General features: G+C 49.0%; 2 protein-coding genes, 1 pseudogene and 1 gene segment (V, D, J or C); 2 read left to right on the top strand and 2 right to left on the bottom strand.

Moving 5' to 3' along the window:
* LOC128091741 (T cell receptor alpha variable 4-like) overlaps window positions 1–7,022 on the bottom strand; it is a 45,224-nt gene extending 38,202 nt beyond the window's left edge. Inside the window, 2 exon segments of the V gene segment in view lie at window positions 6,370–6,798; window positions 6,971–7,022. Coding sequence covers window positions 6,371–6,798; window positions 6,971–7,022 — 480 coding nt within the window.
* LOC128091747 (uncharacterized) overlaps window positions 1–24,687 on the bottom strand; it is a 51,242-nt gene extending 26,555 nt beyond the window's left edge. Inside the window, exons 1-2 of the mRNA XM_052705004.1 lie at window positions 24,636–24,687; window positions 24,286–24,461 (exon numbers count right to left, since the gene is read on the bottom strand). Of these exons, the coding sequence (XP_052560964.1) occupies window positions 24,286–24,461; window positions 24,636–24,687 (228 nt within the window). The remainder of the gene's footprint in view (window positions 1–24,285; window positions 24,462–24,635) is intronic.
* Window positions 1–24,797, top strand: part of LOC128091739 (feather keratin Cos1-1/Cos1-3/Cos2-1-like) — a 90,480-nt pseudogene that overhangs the window by 11,243 nt on the left and 54,440 nt on the right.
* Window positions 3,578–4,713, top strand: LOC128091728 (feather keratin Cos1-1/Cos1-3/Cos2-1-like). The gene is made up of 2 exons (XM_052704991.1): window positions 3,578–3,637; window positions 4,387–4,713. Exons 1-2 carry the CDS (start codon window positions 3,578–3,580, stop codon window positions 4,711–4,713), a joined length of 387 nt encoding a protein of 128 aa, XP_052560951.1.

Genomic DNA, 24,797 nt, shown 5'->3' with positions numbered 1-24,797 from the left:
AGGCCTCGAGGCTCCAGGAAGGACGTGGAGCTCCTAGAGTGGGTCCAGAGGAGGGTCACTAAGATGACCAGGGGGCTGGAGCACCTCTGCTATGAGGAAAGCTTGAGGGAATAGGGCTTGTTTAGCTTGGAGAAGAGAAGGCTCCAGGGAGACCTCATTATGGCCTTCCAGTACTTGTAGGGAGCATATAAACAGGAGGGGGATGCTTGTTTATGAGAGAGGTAGGACAAAGGGGAGAGAGGGGAGCTTTAGGTTAGATACTAGGAGGAAGTTTTTCACACAGAGGGTGATGATGCACTGGAACAGGTTGCCAAGGAGGCTGTGGATGCTCCATCCCTGCAGGCATTCAAGGCCAGGCTGGATGTGGCTCTGGGCAGCCTGGGCTGCTGGTTGGCGACCTGCACACAGCAGGGGGGTTGAACTTTGATGATTATTGTGGTCCTTTTCAACCCAGGTCATTCTATGATTCTATGAATCTATGATTCTACGACACTGTCTTTCACCTAGAAACAGTAATACTTCTCCTCATGACACAGCAATTCTCCAGTTTGCAGAACAGTGATATACCAGATCTCCAAGAAGATGAACTTACTAAGGAAGATATAGAATGTTATACTCAGGTGCCTTTCAATTCATACACTGACAAAGGAGAGGCCATTCCCGTCAAGATTACGAGAGGCATGGGAAAGGTAATGACAAACAGGACCACATGCCACCTGGGATGGTCAATGTAAGCTCAGAAGAATCATTTTCATCACTGACTCTGCCATGCCTCTACATTTTCTGGGTCATTGCAGTTTTGTCAAAGCCATTGCCTCAGACGCAGTGTCATCACATCCCTCCCACTGGTCTCACTATGTATCTATTTTAACCATTCTCTCCCTGTTGCTGCATTTTCTGACAAACAGCCCACAGAAAATAAATAATACAGCAATGCACTCACAAAAGCAGAGCCTCGCATGGAAACACAACTCACACATCTCACACACACAGTATCTCACACGCAACTCGGGTACATGTGTGCACTCGTCGCCCGTGCTCATGCACAGCTGGAGAGGCAGGAGCAGAGGCCATATGGAGCTGACTGAGGAGACACTGGGGACCTTTCTGGAAGGGCAAGGCTGCAGTGCTCCGAGCAGGACAAGGCTCCAGATGAGCTGACATCACAGTTTGCAGATGTTCAGGGATGGCCCAGTGAGAGGAGCCCAAGGAGGTCATGCAATTTCACCACAGTACAGTGGGATGAGGAAGAGAATTGAAACCAGACATCCAGGCCACCTCCTTGGAATATGAACACATGAGACCACTGGAATGGGTTGGGATGGAGAAAAAGAGGAAGACATGGCAGACCTGCATGCAGGGAAGCCTCAGGCCAGCATCACTTGCCTGAGAAGGATCCATCTCAGCACTTGAGCTGAGTCCTCTGCCATCACTGACTCATTCCTGGCCCAGAAGTCCTGGGGCCTCTCAATGCCAGCACTCAGAAGAAGCCTGCATGACGGAATGGTTGTGGCATAAGCCAGGGAATGAACAAGCAGCATGAAGGGAAGCAGCCACACAGCTCATGTCAGTGACTGTTTTCCATTCATCAGTAATTCCACAGAAAATTGCCACTTCCATGAAGGCTATGCTTGCACCTGGGGCAGGGCAGGGTCTCCATTAAAGGCAGCTCGATTCCTTCACCCTCTAATCAACATCTCTCACCTCTTTCTTCCTGGTATCCACGTGAGTCTGAAGCCCTTCTCCCACGTCCTTTGCTGATCATGCCTGAGTGGGGCTTGGCTGAGATGGATTTTCCACTGGGAGAGACAGCAGCCTTGTTGCATCTGGCCAGGCTTTTCACATCACTCCTGGATAAAATGAAGGCAATTTTTTACCTCTGTCTTCATTTTTATAGGTCCATAAGCATCTTTCTTCAGATGAATTTCTGGGAGTCCAGGGATTGTTTAGCGTGCAAAAGTCGAAGAGGGGACCATATCAGTGCTTATAAATACCAAAAGGGAGGGTGTCAAAAGGATGGAACCAAGATCTTTTCAGTGGTGCCCAGTGTGGGAAAAGGCACCAACTCGTACACAGGAATCTCCATCTGAACATGGAAAAGACCTTCTTTACTTTGAGCGTGAAAAAGCAGAGCACTGGAACCAGGTGCCCAGAGAGATTTTGGAAACTCCTTCTCAGCAGATAATGAGAGCCCAACTGGTTGCTTTCCTGCTCAGCCTGATCTAGGGAACGTGCTTTAGCATGGCAGTTGGACTGGATGATGTCCAGGTGTCCATTCCAACCCCTACAATCCAGTGATTCTGTGACTCTACCAGCCAGCTAAAATGGCTCCTTGGTGTGCCCCTGGGAGTTTCATGGACTGCTCCTCCTATGTCCCTGTGCTCTGCTTTCTCCTCAGTCTCTCCCACGTACAACTTCAGCACTGACCCACGTCCTGCTGTAGCCACTGCCTGCCATGCCCAGTCCCAGCCATTCCTGCCTTCTGGCCTGACCCCCTTGGTCAAAAGCTGCAGTGACACAGTGCTACAACTCCACTGTCATACCTGTACCCCCACCTGTGATAGTGGTCCTCTCTGCCCCCTTCCACAGCTCCTTCCTGCAGAGCACTGCTGTGAGATCCTCCACCTCTGCTGCCTTTGGCAGTATCCTCAGCAGTGATGGAGACAGTCACTGGGTACAGTGAACTCTCCTGCATTGCCAGATGCTCCATGGATGGCTGTGCTAAAGCCACTGACGAGGGACCAGGCCACGTCCCCTCTGAACCCCGAAGGTGTGCTGAATGGAGGACTGAGATCCTGGCCATGGATGTCAGAAAGGCTGAGTGTCCAGTCTCCTTCTAAAAACAGAGCATCTAGGGCTCACTGGAAACATCAATAAAGCCTAATTTTCCTGTCTTCTACACTCTCTTCCCTTTCTTCTACGGTTGTAAACCTGAAGACCCCAAAAGCCTTCTTGGGATTCTGCTGGCTGCTCTCCCTCTGTGAGGCAGTCAGGTAGCTTCTCGGTGGAATTTCTGCAACAGATGATGGGCACAAGATTCTGTCAGCTCCTGGTAACTGTCTGCACTGATAAGATAATCTCAAAGTGAGATCATTGGTCTCTTCAAAGTCGTTATGGTTGTCTTCATCCCAACCTTTGCCTGCATATGATACTTTTTTTGTGGTAGTCTCATTTAGCCAAGGAAGAAAGGCAATCTTTGTTGTCAGGGGATAAGGTGAGGACGTGAAGGGGCACTTTCAGTTTCTGGAGAAATGGAGAGATGTGGATTTGATAGATGTTGAACTCAGTGGAAAAGGAATGGCTCGGATGGTTGCAGTTGAGAGGAAGTGTCTGCCCTGGCTTCTCTAGCAATGTCAGAGTCCAGTGGACACTGGAAAGTCCAGTGTCTACCATTACTCTCTTCTACTGACTTTTAACATCAGTTCTGTTAATAATCCATTTTCCTCAAAGATTTCTTTTAGTTAGACCTACAAAGAATCTAGTCTGACCTACTTTTGATTTTTTGCACCCCTCTTTGATGCAGCAACAAAGAAATGGTCCTGTGATACCCAGGTGGATTTATCTTCTGATGAGAAAAATGGAAATGGAACAGTCAAGTCTTCTGGGAGCCATATTTTATTTTTCTCTTCTGAGACAGGTAATGGAACCATCAACAATTCATGATGCTCCAGAATTAACTCTTTAACTCCCAGTGCACAACACGATGATATGATACGGAACACCGAAAGCAGAAATCATAAAACCATGACTGCCCCTCTGCACTGAACCAGGCTGACTTCACTTGCCTCCTCTAGACTTGATCACCACTGCAGCTGAGTCACCAGCCTTACCACTGCAATTCTGCCCTATGAATCTTTGAGCCTTTAATCACAGCACTTCAAGGAATCCTTCTCATCCTAATGAGAAGGGTTAGCTTGCATTGAAGGATAGCTAGTCAGAAAATTATGGCCAGTATCAACTGTGCCTGTGGACCTGCAGCGATGAAGAACCAGTATAAAAGGCAGCCCAGTTCCCAACTCTGAGATCCATTTCTCTTGCCTTCTCCTTGTTGGGAACCAGGTAAGTGTGAAGCCCTCTCTCCTCCTCTTGCCTCAAGAGAAATGTTGTCAGATAGTGGAGCTCCATGCTATGGGAGATGATGGATGAGATAATGTCAGCTCAGAGAGTGCTTGGAACAGCTCTCAGGGCTTTAGATTTATACAGTCTGTGAGTGTCTCCCTGGGTCTCACTGCTCTTTATTCAGCCCCGGCTTAATCAAGGAGTGAGACCCGCTGTCCCAAGGTGCTTCTCCATCCTTAGCAGTTCCCTTGGCTCCTTTGTGAGAGGCTGTCCAGGCTGTCCCTCACATCTTCTCGTTTCCTTCTACATTCTATCCCTCTCTCCCAGGTGCACCTCCAGTCCCAAGTCATGTCCTGCTACACCCAGTGTGTGCCATGCCGGCCCTGCGGCCCCACTCCTCTGGCCAGCAGCTGCAATGAGCCCTGTGTCAGGCAGTGCCAGAACTCCACCATCGTCATTGAGCCCTCTCCCGTGGTGGTGACCCTGCCCGGACCCATCCTCAGCTCCTTCCCGCAGAACACCGTTGTGGGCTCCTCCACCTCCGCTGCTGTTGGCCGCATCCTCAGCTCGGAGGGCGTGCCCATCACCTCGGGGGGCTTTGACTTGTCCGGCTTGGGCAGCCGCTCCTGTGGCAGAAGGTGCCCGCCCTGCTGAAGCCACTGGCCGTGGACCTGGAAAAATTCTTCCATGAGCCACAAACACGTTGCTGGATCACCTGACCAAGCTCAGCTCCTCAAGCAAATGCTGACAGCTGGAGGCAATCCTGGGTTTTCCGAAAACAGCTCATGTCTCTTTTTCATTTCCTCTATTTCCATTTTCTTCCCTTCCCTCCCCTCCCTTCCACCTTCTTTTTTTTTTTTTTTTCTTTTTTTTTTTTTTTTCTCCCCCTTCTCCTGCTATGGGCAATGAGGCTTTTGAGAACCAACACAATCCCTGCTACAAGGAAGACACTGGCCCTGCATACACTCCAACAAGGGACTGGATGAATCCTGTAGTCTGGAGCCTCTGCTCAGTGTGACGTCATTTTCCTCTGTAAACATTCATTAAAGATTTCTGCATCTCATTTCAGCTTTTGATTTTTCTTTCTATCGTGTATAGTCTCCAGAGCAGCCAAGGGAGAATGCTTCTGCTCTTGGTTGGTATAAGATGGGTGTTTAAGGAGACCATTCTCCATTCCCAGAAGAATGGGAGGCTGTGACACACTGCAGAGGCTACTCTCTTGGACGCTGCCCCTTGCAGCTGAACAAGATATCCCTGGCGATGGCAGACCTGTGCCTGAACGCGGTTGTATTTACATCTTCACACTCACAAAGGCACATGCAAACAATGCACGCACAGAAGTAGAAGCTCATGTACTCTTCAGGTACATGTGAGCACCTGTCATCCACACTCACATCAAGCACAGACACGGCCGAAGAGGCGGGCGCTGAGGTCATGGGGAGCTGACTGAGGAGACTTTTGTGGCAGGGCAAGGCTGCAGTGCTGTGAGCAGATAAAGGCTCCTGATGAGCTGCCAGCACACTTTGCAGATGTGCAGGGCAACCCAGTGAGAGGAGTCCTAGGAGGTCAAGCAATTCCTCCATAGGGCAGCAGGATGAGGAACAGAAATGAAACCCAGTAGTCCAGCCCACCTCACTGTTGTTCTTGCTTTATGGTTTTTGTTCTTGGCATTCCACATCGTGACTTCATGCAGAGCACTGGGACTCAAAGAGTTACTGCTGCCGTCCTGTGGATTGCTGACAGTGCCTCAATACCTGAGTACCTGAGATGAGAAGAACTACAGCTCCCAGAACACTTCACCATTGTGTTTCTGTTTTCCATTCAGAAGGACAGATAAAACTGCTTGGGAGTGCTGGGATGTCTTTCCGATCATCTCCGTGGTGTGTGCACCCTAGCCATCTCCCCTTCAGCATTAGAGCAAGATCTTTGGTTTTTGTACACTGTCCTTTTTTCATTTATTTGATTCATTCACTTCCATTCCAATGATAATGTACCACATTGTGTTACCTTGCATTCCACTAGGATATTTCCTCAATTTGTTTCCTCACTAGACACATTGCAGAAGTTCTGCTTTCAGGCCCCTCTCCTTCCTGGTTCTCATATGTGGTGTGTTGGGGAAGGAGGAGAAGATAGAAGATGGGACAGAATTGTGAGAATGTCCGTCTGGTGTCAAACAGCCCATGCTGTCAGTCCTGCTGTTCCCCACAAATATATGGCGTGCAGCCCTGCCACAGACCCAGCTGAGTTTGATTCGACTGGGGATCAATGAATCACGGCTGCTATGGGTGCAGCGCTCGTTTCTGTGGAGACCTCAGGGCGGCGCACCCCGGTCAGGATGGAGTTTGGCGGCCATGCAGGCAGCGCCCCCTGCGGGCCCGGACGGCACTGTGCCCCCGCCCCGCCCCAAGCGGTTCGTGCCCGGCCGCAGCCCCGGCTTCGCTTCCCGTGCGCCCACGGCGCAGTAATACAGCGCCGCGTCCCCGAGCCGGGGCCGGGCGAGACGCAGAACGCTGGAGCGGCGGTCTGCCGACACCCACAGCTGCCCCTCCGGGTCCGGCACCTCCTTCGAGCCTTTAAAAGCGCTGACGAGGAATGCGGGTCCTCGGCCCGGGAGCTGACGGTACCAGTAGATGTAATCTCCGGTCTGTATGTTGGGGTGTGAGCAGGTGATGTTGACTGCTGCCCCCTCTCTGGTCTGTGTCGCTGGCTCCTGCTGCACCTGGGCTCTGCTCACAGCCACTGCCGAGAAAGAAAGAAGCAGCAAACTCAGAAAATACATTCTCTCCCAGAAATTTCATGCAGGAGGAGAGAGGTGCACGAGCTGGGAAAGAAGGCGCACGGACAGACATGAGCCCGGCCCCTTCCCCCCGCAGCCCCGCAGTCCGGCCCCGCCGGCGGCAGCCCCGCGCACCCAGGAGCACCGCGGCCAGCCCCGCCAGCCCCGCGGCCCGGCACTGCCGCATGCCGCCGCTCCGCCGCCCGCGCCGCGCTGCCCCCGCCAGCCCCGGCTCTGCTCCGCCCGCGCCGCCTCCTCCCCGCCGCCGCCGCCAGCTCCGCCCCGGGCTGCTCCAAACCACCTCGCTGTAGTTCAGGCGCCTCTTGATGGCATCTAAAGAAATTTGCTCCAAAATACATCGTTGTGGAAGGTGTTATTGGAGCACAGTTGGTCAGTAGTTCCCTGAGTTCCCTTTCTCAGTCCTGCTAAATGTTTTTGATGCATGTTGTTCGTTCCTAGCTGTGACCACCATCCCTCAACTGTCACGACCCCTGAGCAATGAGAGAGAGCTTCATCACAACGATGTCACTCGATCAAACACCCTTGGATGCATCTCAAGGGCACAAGTATGTCCAAGTGGATTAAGTTTTCTCGTAGATTTTCTTCCTGTGTAGGGAGTGCTTTTTCACTGCCATGAATTTTGTGAATGAAGCTCAGGGGCCTTGTAGGTCTGTCTAAAAGGATTATCATGAAAATGGATGAAAAAGAAACATTATATTACAGACTTACTTCTCACTGATTCTGCCATCTCGTGGTCCAATTGACATACAGTTTCCTTAGCTTCCTTTTTGCTGCCACAGGAGAGTTAAGGATTCTTTTCTCACTGTTCTTTGCAGCAAGTTTTCATCTCAGGCTCACCTGTGGTGTTCCTAACTGCATCCCTGCATGGGCAGCAATGTCTCAGGGTTGCTCACACTGAGACTGCCCCATTTCAAATTCTGAAATCTCCAGAATTCCTCATGTCCAGCCATACTGCCCATCCTGCATTTATTGGGGTGGCTAAAGTCACTGCTGTCTGGAAGCAGAATTGTGTGCAAGAGTTGCAAGGGATTGTGCACTGATATGCAGACAAACTTTTAGAGTCCTTCTGCAGCACTGGAGTTGCCATTCCTTGCCAAGGAAATCAAACAGCTGAGACTTCAGCAAATTGGAGAATCCACTACCAAAGGGAGGTGTCTCCTTTAAGTCTCACACAACTTTTCTCCTTCCTCCAGTCACAAAGCTTGAGTTCAGACACTTCTGATGAGCCCCCTCAGTAGTTCTAGTTCTTTCTCACCAGTGCCCAGAGGGCTGTGCCTCTTCTGAAGCTGGATGTCTGGGTCTAAAGCAAGAGTGTTTTTCTTGTTCCAGGATATCACCATCTTCCAGCTTCAACCATCCTGACTGCCTCTCTCAAATGACCTGTTTGCCGTGAACTCCACCACCTACCATGTCTTCCTTGCTTTGTACTGTTGAAGCTCTAGTCTTAGTCTCGGGTCACCGTTGAAGTCCAGCTGAGCACCTGAGAAGCACAGACATCCTGCAGGGATCTGGGTGTGCTGGCTGACAGCAGGCTCACAAGAGCTGGCATTGTATCCTGGAAGCAAAGAGGTTGACGTGAATTTTTAGATGTACTAAACACTCTGTGGCCTTCTGATAAAGAAAGATCATTAGCTCACTATAGTTCGTCTTGGAGTGTCCTCAGCTGGAATGCGTTTTGTAGTTCTGGGCTCCATGACGTAAGAAATTTCTTCATATTTTTAAAGCAGCCAGAGGAGGGCAGCAGAGCTGATAGTGGGGCTGGAAGGCATATCCTATGAGGAGAGCCTGAGGACACATGGGAGAACACAAAGCTAAGAGGCAGCCTCATTGCTCTCTACAGCTTCCTAGGAAGGAAAGCAGAGAGGGTGGTGCCAGACTTTTCTCCCTGTTGTCTGATGACAGGACATGTGGGGGAATGGCACAAAACTGCACCAGGAGGTGTTCAGGCCAGATAGCAGAGATACTGTATACAAGTCAATCCTGAAACACGCTAAGACTCAAATCGGAGTGTTAGAAAGCAGAAATTCTTTATTTTTGGTGCCAGATGCATGGGGGATGAGCTGTACCTGTCATGCATATTTTGCACAAAACACTGTCAGTTTATATTCATTACTTATGTTACATATACAAATGTTACATACTTGTACATAAATGGTCCATAGATTTTCCACACTTCCCCACAGAATCATTAAGGGTTCTGCCTTGTCACACAAGTTCAGACTTTTTGTGGTGGTGGTCCCACAACCCTCTGGATGAAGTCAGTACTCTTCCTCCCTGTGTTCACTGGTTGAACCCCATATTCACCAATGCTCAGTTAGCTCTTTGCATCGATCACACTTTAATTGCGTTCACAATATTTGCTGAATCAATGTAGAACTTCCCATATCCACTCAATTCAAGGTGTTAGGTAATCATTGTAATCTACTTGGTACACAGCTCCGACTCTTCTTGTTTTCTAAACAAACGCCGGGTATCCATCAAGGAGCATTAGAAAGCTTAACAACGTTGCTACAACTTGTATCACCAGGAAATTGTGAAGGTGGTCAAACACTGGATCAGGCTTCCTGTAGATGTGGATGATGCCCTGTGCTTGTCAGGGTTGACACACATTTGGATAATGCTTTCATTAATATGTTTGTCCTTGTGGTTAGACCTAATGACATCAGACAGTTGAACCTGATGAGATTTGAAGATGCCTTCCAGTTCCTCTCCTGTCTTCTCCATTAGAGGTATTGGCAGGAAGAAGGACAGGAATAACAGAATCTACTGGTTTCCTGAAGCAGTGATGATGTCCTCTGCCCACTTATGCATCAGTGATATCAAAAGCACTTGAACTTTGTACAGAATGGAGACGCAATCTCTTACAAACTTCCCATGCTGAGCATGCTCCTACCTCTATCGTTTGTTTGCTTCCTACTTTTCCCCTTTTTTCTCCTTAAAGAGGATGCAGTTTCACTCAAACATTGCACACTCTGCAATGCTGTGATATCGACTCCTGAACCCCATGATAATCTACAGCCCATAACAGAGATCAGCTTTGTAAAGAAACTCTGGCCATTACTGTGATTTCCTTCTTGTCCATTCCTGGGGGTGGTTGGTCTCTCCTGTGAGCAGTTTATATTTACTTCTGAGGTCAGTCTCTCTGAGGTCAGTTTCTTAACATGACCCCATTGATGTCGGTCTCATACGTACAGATATATACAACCTGTTACATCATCAGAATCAAAGAATCATGGAATTACTGAGGTCGGAAAAGACCTTCAAGTTCGTCAGGTCCAATAGCAACTTCACCATACCACCCTAACTCTGACTACTCTCTGCTAAACCAAAATTGCATTGATAAGTAAGATTGATAAGTATGTAATTGTCAAATAGTTTTACTGATGAGTTTGTTACATCAATATCAGCATCAATCTATATCAATATCAATTTATATTTGTTGTGTTTTTAAAACTTCAAAGAACATTTTTGCTACTTCTAAGCGCTTCTACAATTAATTCTTGAATGAATACAGCCTTCATTTTTGGTGTATAATGGAATGCTACCAACTGACTGCCGTAACTTCCATTTACGGGTGGGCTGGGAATACCCTGCTATTGCACTGTGCCATGAGTGTCAGTCACTGCACTCATACATTCCCAATACTAGAATGGGGAATTAAGCTCAGGATACAAATTAGTGTGAGGTAGTCCTTGTTGAAGCCTAATTTTTGCGGTATTAGAGGGTGAACATTGTAGGCTAAGAGAAGGAGGACTGAAGATAAAGAAGTTTGCATTTCTGTGCCTGGGTTGGGAAACATCTCTACCAGGTTTGCTCTGAGGTTGTTCAGTCATGCTCAGGCCCCTTCTGGCCATGGCTTCTGTCTCGCTCCAATTTATAGGAGGGAGAGGAGGTTCTTTTATTATCTATATACCCGGCGTAAGATTAAGAAGCAACGGTTCAAATGTTGGTCTGACCAGTTTATTACAAATCTTAATCAGGGAAATGGGGAAGGGGAGGACGGACACTATTATGAATTAGGGTGCTGGGGAAGGGAAGGAGGGCGATAGAAAAGATAGGAAAGAAGAGGCAAGGAGTCTTTATAGGCAGCAAGAGGGAGACAGTCACCACCATGGATCCAGCGTGGTTCATAGTTCAGTCTTTGATCTTACATAGCGGTGGGTCGTCGGACGGAGTTGTTCTGTTGACAACGACGAAGCACGATGACGCACGACCATGACAATGATGGCCCTTTTTCAATAGTTTCAAAGTAGTTGAGTCAGCTCTCCTTTGAGTGACAGCTTCTGGCTCTGGGATCTCAGCAGAAACTTCCTTTGTTCTTATCTTCCTGGCCTTGCCAGCAGATAAGAGGAAGCAGGGAGGCACCAACTTGCATCTTGCCTTCACAGGATACAATGGTATCATCCCCCAGTCTTCCATAGCAAACAGGAGTTATTTGGTAACAGGCTAGATCTTCTGCCAGTAAACAGTCTTCCGAAGGCAAACAGTTCCAAAGATGTAAAATTGTCCACACAGCAATGTTGATTGCCACACAACATCCATCACTTGCCTCCTCAACAAAATACCTAAGGAAGCAAACTTTGAGCCAAAAAACAGAGAAGGATTCTCACACCACCCCGTGGCTCAAAGATTGCTTGAAATAAAGCATAAGTGACCCTCCAGGTGGTGAGGAAAAGGGAGAAAATAAAAAGACAGCAAAGAAGCAGGGGGGGAAGGAGGAGGGGGAGAAGGGGAAGATAATTGTTACACAGTTACTACAAAAGATTTCTTGGGCTTGGTTACAAATGTTGCCCTGATCTGTTGGACTTGTCCATCATCAGTTGAAGTAGTTACAAAATACATGGAAGATACAACATGTTGTATAAGTTGAATAAAACATGGAATCATACACGGTACAAACATAAGAGTTGCAACAACACACAGTAGATAAAACAGGATACGTTTGAGCCATGGGCCACCTGGAAGCCAGGAAAAGAAATCAACGTCTAGGCCCTTCCAGGTTTGGACAGGAACATGGGCTATTTTCCATATACCCTGGGCAATTTGTTTAACAACTATACCATTATCATCAATCTTTAGACAACAATTAGAATCATTCAATTTGCCACAGACACCACTCGGTGATACCTCAGGAGTGGTGACATGAATGTTACATGATGAATTAAAGGTAGAAAGTGAAAAGAGTATATTTGGCAATGATCATAATTAACAATAATCAATAATAATAATAAATAGGTAAAACAAACTTAGGTATTTGTGTCAGCTGCTTTCCCCAGCCAGGAACTCCCAGTGTAAGCCAGGATCCAGATGGGAATTCTTCAGTAGAGGTTGTGATGTTTATGAATAGCCATACAAGATTACACTTCAGTTTAATTCACCAAAAGCGTATCCAGTCTAATTTGACAATAGGTGGACTTGCCATGTAATGTTTTCTAAGATCATTTAGTGTCTTGAGAACTTTCTACTTGAGCATTTCCAAAGCAACTCAAATGCTAAGAGATATAAATATTAGTTTGGCAAGTTCAAGTATTGTTGCAGTCCACAGAACTTTTCACAGGACTTTTCACAGTGTGTGCAGGATACCCCCACAGTACAAACCACCAAAGAGGAGTAATCCCAGAAACACACACATCTCTTTTTAAAACTTAGGCACTTTCCAACAACCATGTTTTGAATGGAACTCCTAGACTGGTGTGACACTGAAAAGCATCAGTGCAAAAGGCTTTATGATAGATTTCTTTTGTGACCACATCTAATAGATATTAGATGAGTCCCTTGATTCATTTCCCAGTTTGTTAGGAATTTGGAAGCACTGTGGAGGAGTTACATGCAAATCATAATCAGTTTGGTAAAAAGAGGTGAAAGAAGGGGTCAAAAGAAATGGTATCACCGTGCAGGGAGTACCAGTAAGCCAGGATGACCTGTAAAAAACCCTGAACTCAGTTGTGAAGTTTAACAGATCCAAGGACTGATACCAATCACCACCCATACCCATAACAACACAAAACATAACACTATTGCAACCAAAAAATGTAATGAAGAGGTACATTCAGTGTTCTAGCATGATCAAATCTTCAGTATTTCTGTCACAAAACACAAATGGTTAAAATCAGCTGTTAGCCTTTTTGTCTTCTGTCAAGGTCCCACAGGGATCTTCTGTGAAATAAAAACAAGACACCGACTTGCCCTTTTTGGGCTTTGTTAATATGGTTAAAAAAAAAAAAATAATAAAAAAAATAAATTAAAAAAAAAAAAAAATGAGGGAACAATCCAGCAAGTGTTGATTTCATATTCCTTTTTCGGGGTGTCTTTAGCCTTCCAAAGATATTTGTTAAGGGATCCTGTTAAGGTTAGGGAAACTGGCCTCAGGTTAGCTAAATCAATCGACACAGTCTGGCCAGGGAGGTAAGAGTGTTTCCCTGGCTTATCAGCCACTGGATGGTGACCCACAGGGATAACGGGCAAGAGTGGTGAGACCTTTGGACAGAAGCTGCTAAATCGAGGATCTTGTTTCCCTTTGTTGTGAGCTTTCTCATGCATCCACCCTTCACCGCCCCCACCCCGCTCACTTGGGAGGGGCGAAGACATCAGTTTTCTAATGGCTTGGATAGCCGTTTAGGTTCCCTGGGAGAGACCCTAGGACGTGGGGTTTTGCTTTCCTCAAGATTCTGGAGCTTTTGTTCTGGCCACCAGTTAACTAATTTCTCTAACATTACAGTGGGTAATCCATTCATCAAATCTCGTGGAACACCCTTTCGCCAGCCCAGTATCCAGAGGCAATTACGTTTATGATCAATATTTCGCCTACCTGTTTTTACTGACAGTGAGACCCTTCCACTCCCAGTCAGCCTTGGGCAAGGTGGCTTGGGGGCAAGGCTGACTGCTGCAAGTCTTACTTCAATTGGCTCAAATTTAGTGGAGGAAGAAACCACTGGCCCATATTTCCTTCCATAGTTAATTAACTCTTGGGCAACCTCCCCCCACGTCCATGCTTTGTTTCCTGACTGCAGATGGTTGGGGATTACAGTTCCTTTTAACACTGGCCGGATTCTCTCTCCCTGAGACATAGCCTCTATTTTTCCTTGCAGTTGTATCCCTATAGGTTTTAAGACTCTAGAAGCCCCCTAATTAAAGCAGCCATTCTCTCAGGATCAACAGGCATCATCACAGGTGATTCATGGTGTGGCTGCAGCTTTCTATCATACATCATTTGGAGACAAGCAGCCTTTTGAACACTCTCTACTAACTGATCAGTTGTTCCAGTAATGGCAAGAGGGTCTCCCCTTTCTTCAAATGGTTGAGACCACCTGCCCAATAGGCAGCCCTCTGTGCTACGGGAGCAACACTGTTGCCAGGAGTTAAAAGCGCTCCTGGTCTCCAGTAGCCTTCTGCTTCCTTTTCTGTTAACAGAATCTGGTCGCCACCAGTGAGACTCACCCTCCATACATATTCCGTCTCTGATTCCCTTGGAGTGTGGCTGAAATCTTTCTTCAATTTTGCTAGTTCAGTGGCTGAGAAGGGAATTCTTTAACATTCATTTGAGGATCTAGATTCTCGCTGTTATCGAATGTGTATTCAGTTTTTATCAAAGGACGCAATGGAGCTATTGGAGTTTCTAATTTATCTAGCCTTTCCTTCATTCCTGGTAGTTCCACCCGAGGAAAAGTTTTTTCTCTAGGCAAACTATGAGTGACGGTATGGCTGGCATGCTTACACGTTAGCAGTTCCTTAAAAGCCATTTGCAACAAAGCCGAATTACGTTTCTCTCTTTCTGATTGTTCCTCGAGGTTCACAATTTGATTCTGCAGAGTTTTCACCAATTCTTGTGTTACTTTAACCGATTCCTGCAGTGCTTGTATAGTTTGGGTTTCTGCCGAATGCTTTTCATCTCGGAACTCCACGGCTGCTTTTAAAGTAGCCCCGAGTACGGCACAAATAAAGGACTTTCCTTTTCCAGCTCGAGTACGAGCATTCTTTTGCAGGATACTAATACGGTCCGAAACACTCCGCAAGTTATACCAGTTCTGTCGTGGCCAATCCATACCTGATAAAGAGGGTCGAGCACCATGTTTTTCTAAAAAATCAAATAATACATCTTCACTTTTCATGGTGGCAATGCTGTCGCTCATTTTTTCAATACAATGAAAGACCAACACTAAGGGGGGAGGAGGTGCTCGTATTCAAAAGCTCAGTTACTCTTCACCGCTCCTCACAGGGAGATACACCACACCTAAACAAATGCAAATACTAATGCTCCAATCACTCTTCCCTTTCTCTGAGGGGAGCACACAAAAAGGTCCAAATTTCACACTTAAGTTAAAAGATACTTAAATCACAAAATGCGGAGAGGTCTTCCCGAGGAGGCACACACTTAATCAAAATTAATTCATACGTCCCCGAGAGGCGTACACATAAACAGCAAAGATTCAGAACGCGGGGCGGTCTTCCTGGAGAAGGACTCACGTCTAAGTTTTCAAAAATATCGCTCGATGCAACTCCAGGAGGTGCGCACAAAGAAAGTTTCAGACTACATCTGGAAGGACAACACTCTCACGGTGGGTATCCTGCCTTGACTACGCCATTAAATAAATGTCTCGCTCCAATTTATAGGAGGGAGAGGATGTTCTTTCATCATCTATATACCCGGCGTGAGATTAAGAAGCAACGGTTCAAATGTTGGTCCGACCAGTTTATTACAAATCTTAATCAGGGAAATGAGGAAGGGGAGGATGGACGCTATTATGATTAGGGTGCTGGGGAAGGGAAGGAGGGCGATAGAAAAGATAGAAAAAAAAGAAGCAAGGAGTCTTTATAGGCAGCAAGAGGGAGACAGTCACCACCATGGATCCAGCGAGGTTAGTAGTTCAGTCTTTGATCTTCCATAGCGGTGGGTCGTCAGGCAGAGTTGTCCTGTTGCCAATGACGACAACGACCATGGTGATGATGGCCCTTTTTCAATGCTTCAAAGTGGTTGAATCAGCTGTTTTTGGAGTGACAGCTCAAATCCAAAGTGGTCGAATCAGCTCTCCTTTGAGTGACAGCTCAAACCCAAGGTGGTTGAGTCAGTTCTCCTTGCGGTGGCAGCTTCTGGCTCTGGGATCTCAGCAGGAACCTCCTTTGTTCTTATCTTTCTGGCCTTGCCAGCAGGTAAGAGGAAGCAGGGAGGCACCAACTTGCATCTTGCCTTCGCAAGATACAATGGTATCATCCCCCAGCCTTCCATACTTAGCTGGAGCGGTTTGGCCACAGGCCAGATCTTCCGCCAGTGAACACTGCTGAGCGCTCTCTTCCGCTCTTCTTCAGAGCAAGCAGCTCTGGGGGAAGGGGCTTGCAAATGTTCCCAAAGCGATATCGATTGTCACACAGTTAGCACCCATCAGTTGCCTCCTTGACAAGTCACTCAGAGTCTCATCACAAGAAAAACCTCAGGAAGCAAGCTTGGAGCCAAAAAAAACTAAGAAGAATTCTCACAGCATCTCTCTGGAGGTCATGGGCAGAGCAGTGGAGATTGCCCCTGATGTGACCAGAACACATGTTGGTATTGGGACACACAAGTCACACAAACACTGAGCTGCATATGCACACGCGTGGAATCATGCAAACCTCTGTACCCACAGGCAACTGCATAAATCCAGCACACAGGCTCCAGGTATTTCACACTGATGCCCTACCAAGCGTGCTGATATCATTTGCATATGATGGATTCTTCCAACACTTGAACTGAGTGTTCTGCCCAAACTGACGTGTGCTGCTGGTAACACTTTGGTCATTCTGCCACTCAAAAGATGCCATTAGTGAGGAATGGACATAATCAGGATGTGACAAGTAGCAGCACAGGAAACCAACACACAGCCCATAACATTAGCTGGGATGTTTTGCATTCAAGAGGAGCTTGTCAAAAAATAATCACTGCTGCAAGGGATGCCTCTGGAAATGGGGCAGTTTGAGTCTACTATAAAAGCCAGCCCAGCTCCTTGCAACTCATCCACTTCTCTTGCCCCCTTCTTCTTGGGAACCAGGTGAGTGTGAAGCCCCTTCTTGTTCTCTTCATTCTGCAAAGTTTTGAGCTCAGCAGAACTCTCAGTTGCTATTAGTTCTGTTCTGTGCCTGTTTTTGCTTGTCATGAGAGAGGGAAGTGAGGAAAATTATTGTCATGGGAGGAAGGTGGTACTGCAAGGAAGTAACTTTTGGGCCAGGATCTAGGCAGTACTTGGATAGGTCCCAGTGGCTTTCATTGGACTCTCTCACAATGAGACCAAGAATCCCTTGGACATCCCTGAACTGTTTTCAGTTCCCAGCACTGCATGTGCATTGATTCCCTCATAGTGTGATGCTAGGCTGGTCCTCACGCATCCCCATGTTCTGCTTCCAAACAGGTGCACCTCCATCCCTGAGACATGTCCTGCTGTGACCAGTGCCAGCCGTGCCAGCCCTGCGGCCCGACCCCTCTGGCCAGCAGCTGCAATGAGCCCTGTGTCAGGCAGTGCCAGAACTCCACCATCGTCATCCAGCCCTCTCCCGTGGTGGTGACCCTGCCCGGACCCATCCTCAGCTCCTTCCCGCAGAACACCGCCGTGGGCTCCTCCACCTCCGCTGCTGTTGGCAGCATCCTCAGCTGTCAGGGCGTGCCCATCACCTCGGGGGGCTTTGACCTCTCCTGCATTTCCAACCGCAGCTGTGGCAGAAGGTGCCCCCCCTGCTAAAGGTGCTGGATGCTGACCCAGGCAAGGATCCCCGGAATGCTGAACGTGGCACTGAACAGAAGAACAAATGTTGTGTTGCTGCTCTTGCCCTGCAGCACAGACATGTAGTGGCCAGCATGGCATCTCTGCCAACATGGAGAGATTCTACTGGTACTCATTGCTCACTCTTTCTATCTAATATCATTTTTGCCTTTTCCCTTTAGAGATCTCAGTTAGTACCCCCCAGAATGAGCCCTGAGTGACCTGCTCTTCTCCCTAAAACTCTGGGCTGGGAGATACAGCTCTGTGGCCACTCTGCCATAGGAAAGGAGAAGAAATTCTTGTCTGCTCCTGCTGCTCATTGCACACAGGCATCTGCTTGGGGTGACATCATTTCTCTCCTCAAACTCATTAAACACTTTCTGCATCCCTCAATGTTTCCTTATGTGTTGGCGCTTTTTTTCTCCTCACCTGCGTAGTGATGGCCAAAGGAGAAAGCAATGCCTTTGGTGAGAACAAACTAGGGACACTTCAACACTCTTCAGCACACTACAGATGTTAATCATTCCAGCACATTCTCTTGAAGGAGAGGAAGACATTGCTAGATCTTTCTCCACTACCAATGAACACCAATCACTGCCTCGCTGTATTTCTCCTTATGCAGATCTCCTTGACCCTTGAGCATATCATGTGAATGAAAATACTGATAAATAACAGGCCCAGGAGAGGATCTCTGTGCACTGGAGAGGCCCAGAGAAGACAGAAGTCCCACACACTCTGGGCAAATCTATTCCTTTGTCTTTGAGAGGAGCAGAGCGTGAGAAGGAGACTCAGAGAAAGGTGTTCTCAAAGGCCATCAAGAACTGGTAAGGCATAGTTTCTCTGTCTCTATTCCACTTTCCCATCCCTTCCACTCACCCATCACTGAGGGTACAGCTTCCCTGTGTGGTCCTAGCAGCCTTCTGTAGAGCTTTTGGCCCTGACATACTTTTGCCAAGTTGCCTGTGCTTGTGGGGTTCCACAGGGCATTACTGCTACCAGCTACAGAAGGCCATATATTGGAGCCCCAAGTCCTTCTGAACTCAACATTCCCATGGGTGCAGGAAGGCCCAGGACAGTGACTCATGCCCAGACACTCACGGCTTCTCGGTGGTGTCATGTCTTCCCCAAGCATGGCACTGTTCTCTTCAGTCTCAGGATCTGGAAGACCTTCACAATGCTGCAATCCTACGCTTCTCCACTGAAGAAAATGTGTGAGAGCAGATATTCCCAGCTCCACTGGAACATGGCAGTGAGAGTGTAACATTTTCTGCATTCTATTGGATTTTCGTACTTCCCCCAGTCACCCAGGGTGTGCACCAGCCCAAACACAGAGCTTTATATTGGAGTGTCTTTCCCCAGGCACCAAGATCCTTTTATATTTCTGGAGCCCTGGAGCTGAAATAGCCCTTGTGCTCCATGCAGTGTCATTGCTCCCCACACACACACCTGCAACTTCACAAAGCAGCACACCCTGCAGATCTGTTTTGTGAGAGCTTTCCTTTCACACACATTCCGTGTAATGCCAGCAGCACAGCAATGGCACTGAAAATCATTTCTACATGACGTCAGGATGGCAGCATCCCTCCTCAGGCCAGCTGTTGTATCAGGCAGTGCTGGCTCAGGTGGGATCACAACACAAAGAGCATCAGAACCAAGGCATCCAAAGCCCAGTGTAGCCATAAAGAGTAACTCTGGCCTGGTCCCTGGCCAGGGGTCTCTACACAATAGCACAGCATCCCCCGTTGCTCTGCTGCAGGTGTACGCCTCTATGGCCCAACCTACTGCTCTCCTCCTGCCCTGCCAGGATCCTTGAAGGTCCAGGGCATTCAAAGGATGGAACTTTCAGGAAGGCTTTGGCTGGATCTGGCCTTGGCCTCTGACAGACAGGGAACTGTGCTGGGACAGGACAGATAGGCAAAAAATGCCTTCTGGTGAGTGAAATTAGAGGGAATAGAGATTATTCTATTGGGGGTGATGCAGATGTAGGAAACTATCATGAAAAGCACAGTGTAAGGACGATGATGACAACAGGAACCATAAAGCCCAGAATAAAGCCTGACGGGATCCCCACAGGCCAGCCCCAGAAGAGGCCCCTCATCCCAGTAGAAACTGACAGTGATATTCCTGGTACCCAGCCTGTAGCCAGGCAACAAGGACCATGTCGAGACCCACAGGTACTGATCGCTCCCTGCTGTGACAAAGGTGAGGCCAGGGTCAGGAGAGACATGGAGCAGATAATGACAAACAGGAGCATGTGACAGCTGGGATGCTCTGTTGAGCCCAGAGAGTGCATTGAATCAGAAAAGTCCTGTTCTCCTTTGCCATGGCCCTGTGCTTTCAGAAGGAGGTGATGTCATAGGGAGGTTGTCCAGCTCAATAAGAGCAGCAGCAGACTTCACACAGGATGCCATTTCCTGGTTTACGTGGTGCTCTCATGGCCTCTGCTGATCATTGCTGGAAGCAATCTCTCTCCATCTCCTCTCTCTCTCTTTTCCTCCACAGACACAGTTATAGAAAGATTTGTCCATCCTCCTCAAGACCTTCAATCAGCAATTTTTCATGACCCTTCCTGAAGTGAGCTACAAATTACACTCTCTGAAGAACAGATTTTTTCTTATTCCATACTTTTTCTCTGTGTCTCTGTCTCCCATACCTTCTGATTACACTCACTCCAAGCCAACGGCGGTGCAGGGCAAACATATTAACAAAAGAATTGTCCTTTCTGGATGTAGCCAAGAAAACCTCTTACCTCTCGGTGGCATGCCCTGCTACGAACAGTGTCTGCCATACTCATCCTATGGTACAACCTCAGCAGCCAACAGCTGCAAGTAACCCTGTGTGAGACATGGTGAAGATCGTACTGTCATCATTAAACCCCTTCCCATGACAGTGGCTCTGCTTGGTTTAATCTTCAGCTCTTAAACACAGACCACTTCAGTGGGATCCTCCACCTCTGCTGCAATTGACATCATCCTCATGGAGTCTCCATCATCTCTGGGTGCTTTGATCTCTACTGAATTTCCAGACACTACTATGGCAGAAAGTGCCCCCCGTGCTCAATGCTGTGTTCCTCATCTTCTGCTCTTTCCTCTCTTGCCCTTGTATTCTCTTCTTTTGAGTCTATACTTCCCTTTAGACATCCTGGTGATACGGGACTGACAGATGGATGTCCTTTGGGATCTTCACCACAAGAATGTCGAGCATAGATTTTTTGCAGCTCTGGTGCTGCCTGCACAACAGCTCCCGGTGGAAGAAAACTCATTTCCCTCTTCAGAGTCACAAATGTTACCTGCCTCCCAGCCTCAGCATCCACATGATCCTTTTCATGGTGGTCTCAAGTTGCTAGCAATGAAGGGCAGCCTAGGACTGCACGTGATAATGTGAGGAAATATGGGAGACTTTAATTATGTGGAAAGCATTCATTTGGAAAAATTACTATCAGAAAACCATGCATTATCTTCTGTACTCTTTCCATATCAGATTTCCACATGGAGCTTAGGGAAGGAAGTAGTGTAACAACACCATTGCCTTACCCAGAAAGGACCACTCTGGGAAGGACTACCTTGCTCAGAATGTGGGCAAATGACAGAGAACAAAGAAGCAATCTGCATGGGACTGCAAAGCTTAGGTGAGTTTCAGACCACCTGCTTAAAGCCCTCAGTGCACAGCAGAGCACACAAATCACAATGCAGCATCCGGTCTCTGCACAGCCTATGCAAAAATTGAGTTGTCCAGGATGTACAAAGAGGCTACGGTCTCCTTGGTCACTTTTTATACCTCTCAAGCCACAGCCATCGGTCCCTTCCGGAAGAGGACGCTGGGCTGCAGATCTCTGTGTGCTCAGGGAAGCAGCGCTGCCAGGAGAGCTGAGGGCCCCTTCCCCAGAGCTCCGCCTCCAGCACACACACCTCCTCCCTCCCTGGGGTTGTTGCACGGCCAAGGAAGCTCCCTGCACCAGGGTGTCCTGCACAGCACAGAGGTACAAGGCGCTGTCAGACAGCTTGACTTCTGCCAGCCGCAGCAGGCTGTATTTCCCGGTGGTGTTCAGCCACGTGGTGAAACGGCCGTTGTGCTTGGAGCCTGCTGCTGCCTGATATGTGACCAGCTGGGGAGCTTGGCCTTTCTTCTGCTGGTACCAAAACAAGCCAGAAGAACCAGCTGCCTGGTATGTGCAGGTGGTCTGGAAGGTGTTTCTCTCCTGCACTGTGACCTGTCCTTCTTGCTGGCTGACAATGGTCTGCCCCATGGCACCTGGAAGAAGAAAGCAAAGGTGAGCAGCTCTGCAGGGAAGGTTCCAGGCTGCTGACACGGAATGGATACAAAACAGCAGGAGAGAAGGCTCCCTGTCCTTTGTCCAGCAGGAAGCTGTTGAGGTCTGGGCATATGAAGGTGGTTTTGGAAGGACCTCTGTGCTTGTGGGCAGAGGAGATCCTATGCTGCACCCATGCTGAGAGGAACATGGAACAGCTGTCATGGCTGTGCAGGTTGAGGGACCCATGGAGCTTTTGGGAAAAGATGCATTGTGTTTCTTCAGTCCTGTCAACATAAAGGGCTCCTAAGTCCCTCGGTATAAACAAAGCTGAGTTGAATGGTGACAAGTGTGATCTCTGGCTGTGCTGACGACCAGGAGAACACAGAAGACCACAGCCCATATGCATCAATCAGCATCCCCTTAATGCTGTGTTTATGAGATGTCACTCATGTCACTGCTGTGACTTTGACAGAATCTGCTTCTTTCTCTTGGAAAGGCTGAAATGTGGGACTGCAGGGATGGCTACGATCTCTGGAGGTGGCAGCTGTTGGGCCAGAAGAGAAAGGCAGTGAGAGAGAGAGAGAAGGGAAAAGAAAAGCAGGAGAGGATTCTGAATTCTCCTCCATCTTCCCTTGTCATTTCCAACAGCAGCAGTATCTTGAGAGAAGTGGTGCAAAGCCACAACAGTCAGTCAGTATTTGCCCAAGGTTTATTGTTACCCAGGAGCTGTTTGCCACAAAGCCCAGTGAGGCTGGTGAGCGCTTTGTGGGGAGAAGATGGGTGCCTTGACCAAAAGCCAGCACTTACCCAGCAGTTGTCCCAGGAAGGCAGTGAGGACGAGAGAGCTGCGGTGCATGCTGAGACCGAGCCTCCTGTTTGTGAGTGAGCAAGAGGCAGAAAAGCACCTCCCAGCCCCAAGACGACAGAGCTGCCGGAAATGACTCTGCTGGCTGCACAGGCAGGGCACTCACTGCCATAGCAACACCCACAGGTAACAACACCAGTTCTCTTATAAGCCCGAAGCTCAGAGCCAAGCCCTGTTCCTCCTCTCAGGCTAATCAGGACTGCAGTTCCCCAGTGGAAGCACACACCTTCACCCACTGGCTCACAAGCACTCCCACAATCACAGCCCATCAGTGTGAGCATGGGCCCTCAGCTCATCCAATACCCCTGCCTGGAGCCTGGCATCCCTTACCCTGCATGTGGTCTCCTCCTTTGCTCAGGATTGGCCAGACTGCTGTTTGCTGGACAACAGATGCGTGCAGTCACCCACTCCTCTCACACACATCCCCACACTCGTGCTGATCCCTCAGACATTGCCATGGGATCTCAGCCTGCCAATCCTCCTCTCCCAGGCTTTGTGTTTCCTTACCCACCTCTCTCCCAGACTTGAATACTCTCCTCCCAGTCACTGGTTTAATCCTGATGTGCTGTGGATGTTGTTTTGGTTGCTGGCACCCAGATCTCTCCTGCACAGCAGTCTCAGCATCTACTGGCCTCAACCTTGAGGTGCTCCCACATGAGAAAGAGAGCACAGTTTCAGTGTTACACAAATAAGTCAGCACTTAATAATATGACAGGATTTGCTGTGTTGGTTAGGCACAGGGCTCTTCCCAGCAGGCGTACAGCATGGAATTTTTCGTCCTCCCTCCTCTGCAGTGCATCCCCTTCCTTCTCTCACTTCCAATTTTTCCACACTTTTGACCCTTTCCATAAGCATTCCCTTAAAATTTGGCACAGATACCACAGGCCCTTCCTGAGCATTGCTCATCTTTCTTTTCATCTTGTCACTTGTCACTTACAAAGCTCAAGCTCACTTCAAATTGGACAGCTGTGTTTCCCTAATGGCCCATCAGTTAGGAGCAGAAGACTTCTGATCTCCCTCCTTGCCTTCCTTTTTGCTTACAGACTGGGACATTCCTTGCTTTGTTTATCACTCTCCCTTTTATTTATAATTGCATTTCAACTGAGAAGGGACTTGAAAGCCCGTTAAAGCCCTCACAGCCAACACACCTCACAGAGGCCTCTGCTGAATCTACAGCCACCTCCAGAGGCACTCAGTCCCCTCACACAGTTTCACAGTCTGAAAACAGAGCTCATGTGGGACCACTTAGATGTGTCTGTGACCTCGACATGCCGTGTTCATGAGGGTGTGCAGCTGGAACGCCTTTCTCCGGAGGATGCCGAGCGGTGCGAGGGACGCGTTCCATGTCAGCACTGCCAGCTCGGCGGCGCCGGGAGGGAGGAGCGGCAGCGCCCCCTGCGGGCCCGGACGGCACTGTGCCCCCGCCCCGCCCCAAGCGGTTCGTGCCCGGCCGCAGCCCCGGCTTCGCTTCCCGTGCGCCCACGGCGCAGTAATACAGCGCCGCGTCCCCGAGCCGGGGCCGGGCGAGACGCAGAACGCTGGAGCGGCGGTCTGCCGACACCCACAGCTGCCCCTCCGGGTCTGGCACCTCCTTGGAGCCTTTGACAGCGCTGACGAGGAATGAGGGAGCTCGGCCCGGGAGCTGACGGTACCAGTAGACGTAGCTGGCTTGTATGTTGGGGTGTGAGCAGGTGATGTTGATGCTGATGCCCTCGTTGGTCTCTGCCGCCGGCTCCTGCTGCACCTGGGCTCTGCTCACCGCCACTGCCGAGAATAAAAGAAGCAGTAAACTGAGAAAATCCATTTTCTCCACCTGAAATTTCATGGAGGAAGAGAGATGTGCACGGGTTTGGAAAGAAGCCGAATGTCCAGAGGCGTTCGCGACCCCGGCCCCCCACAGCCCCGCAGTCCGGCCCCGCCGGCGGCAGCCCCGCGCACCCAGGAGCACCGCGGCCAGCCCCGCCAGGCCCGCGGCCCGGCACTGCCGCATCCCGCCGCTCCGCATCCCGACCGCCTCCTCCCCGCCGCCGCCGCCGCCAGCTCCGCCACGGGGCTGCGCCCTGCGCCGGCGGCACTCGGGCTTGCTAAGGGGTTCGAGCG

The sequence above is a fragment of the Tympanuchus pallidicinctus genome, unplaced genomic scaffold (assembly GCF_026119805.1).
Source record: "Tympanuchus pallidicinctus isolate F22 unplaced genomic scaffold, pur_lepc_1.0 scaffold50, whole genome shotgun sequence".
Lineage (NCBI taxonomy): Eukaryota > Metazoa > Chordata > Aves > Galliformes > Phasianidae > Tympanuchus > Tympanuchus pallidicinctus.
Note: the sequence above shows the minus strand (reverse complement) of the source record. Positions and strands in the feature narration are given on the sequence as shown.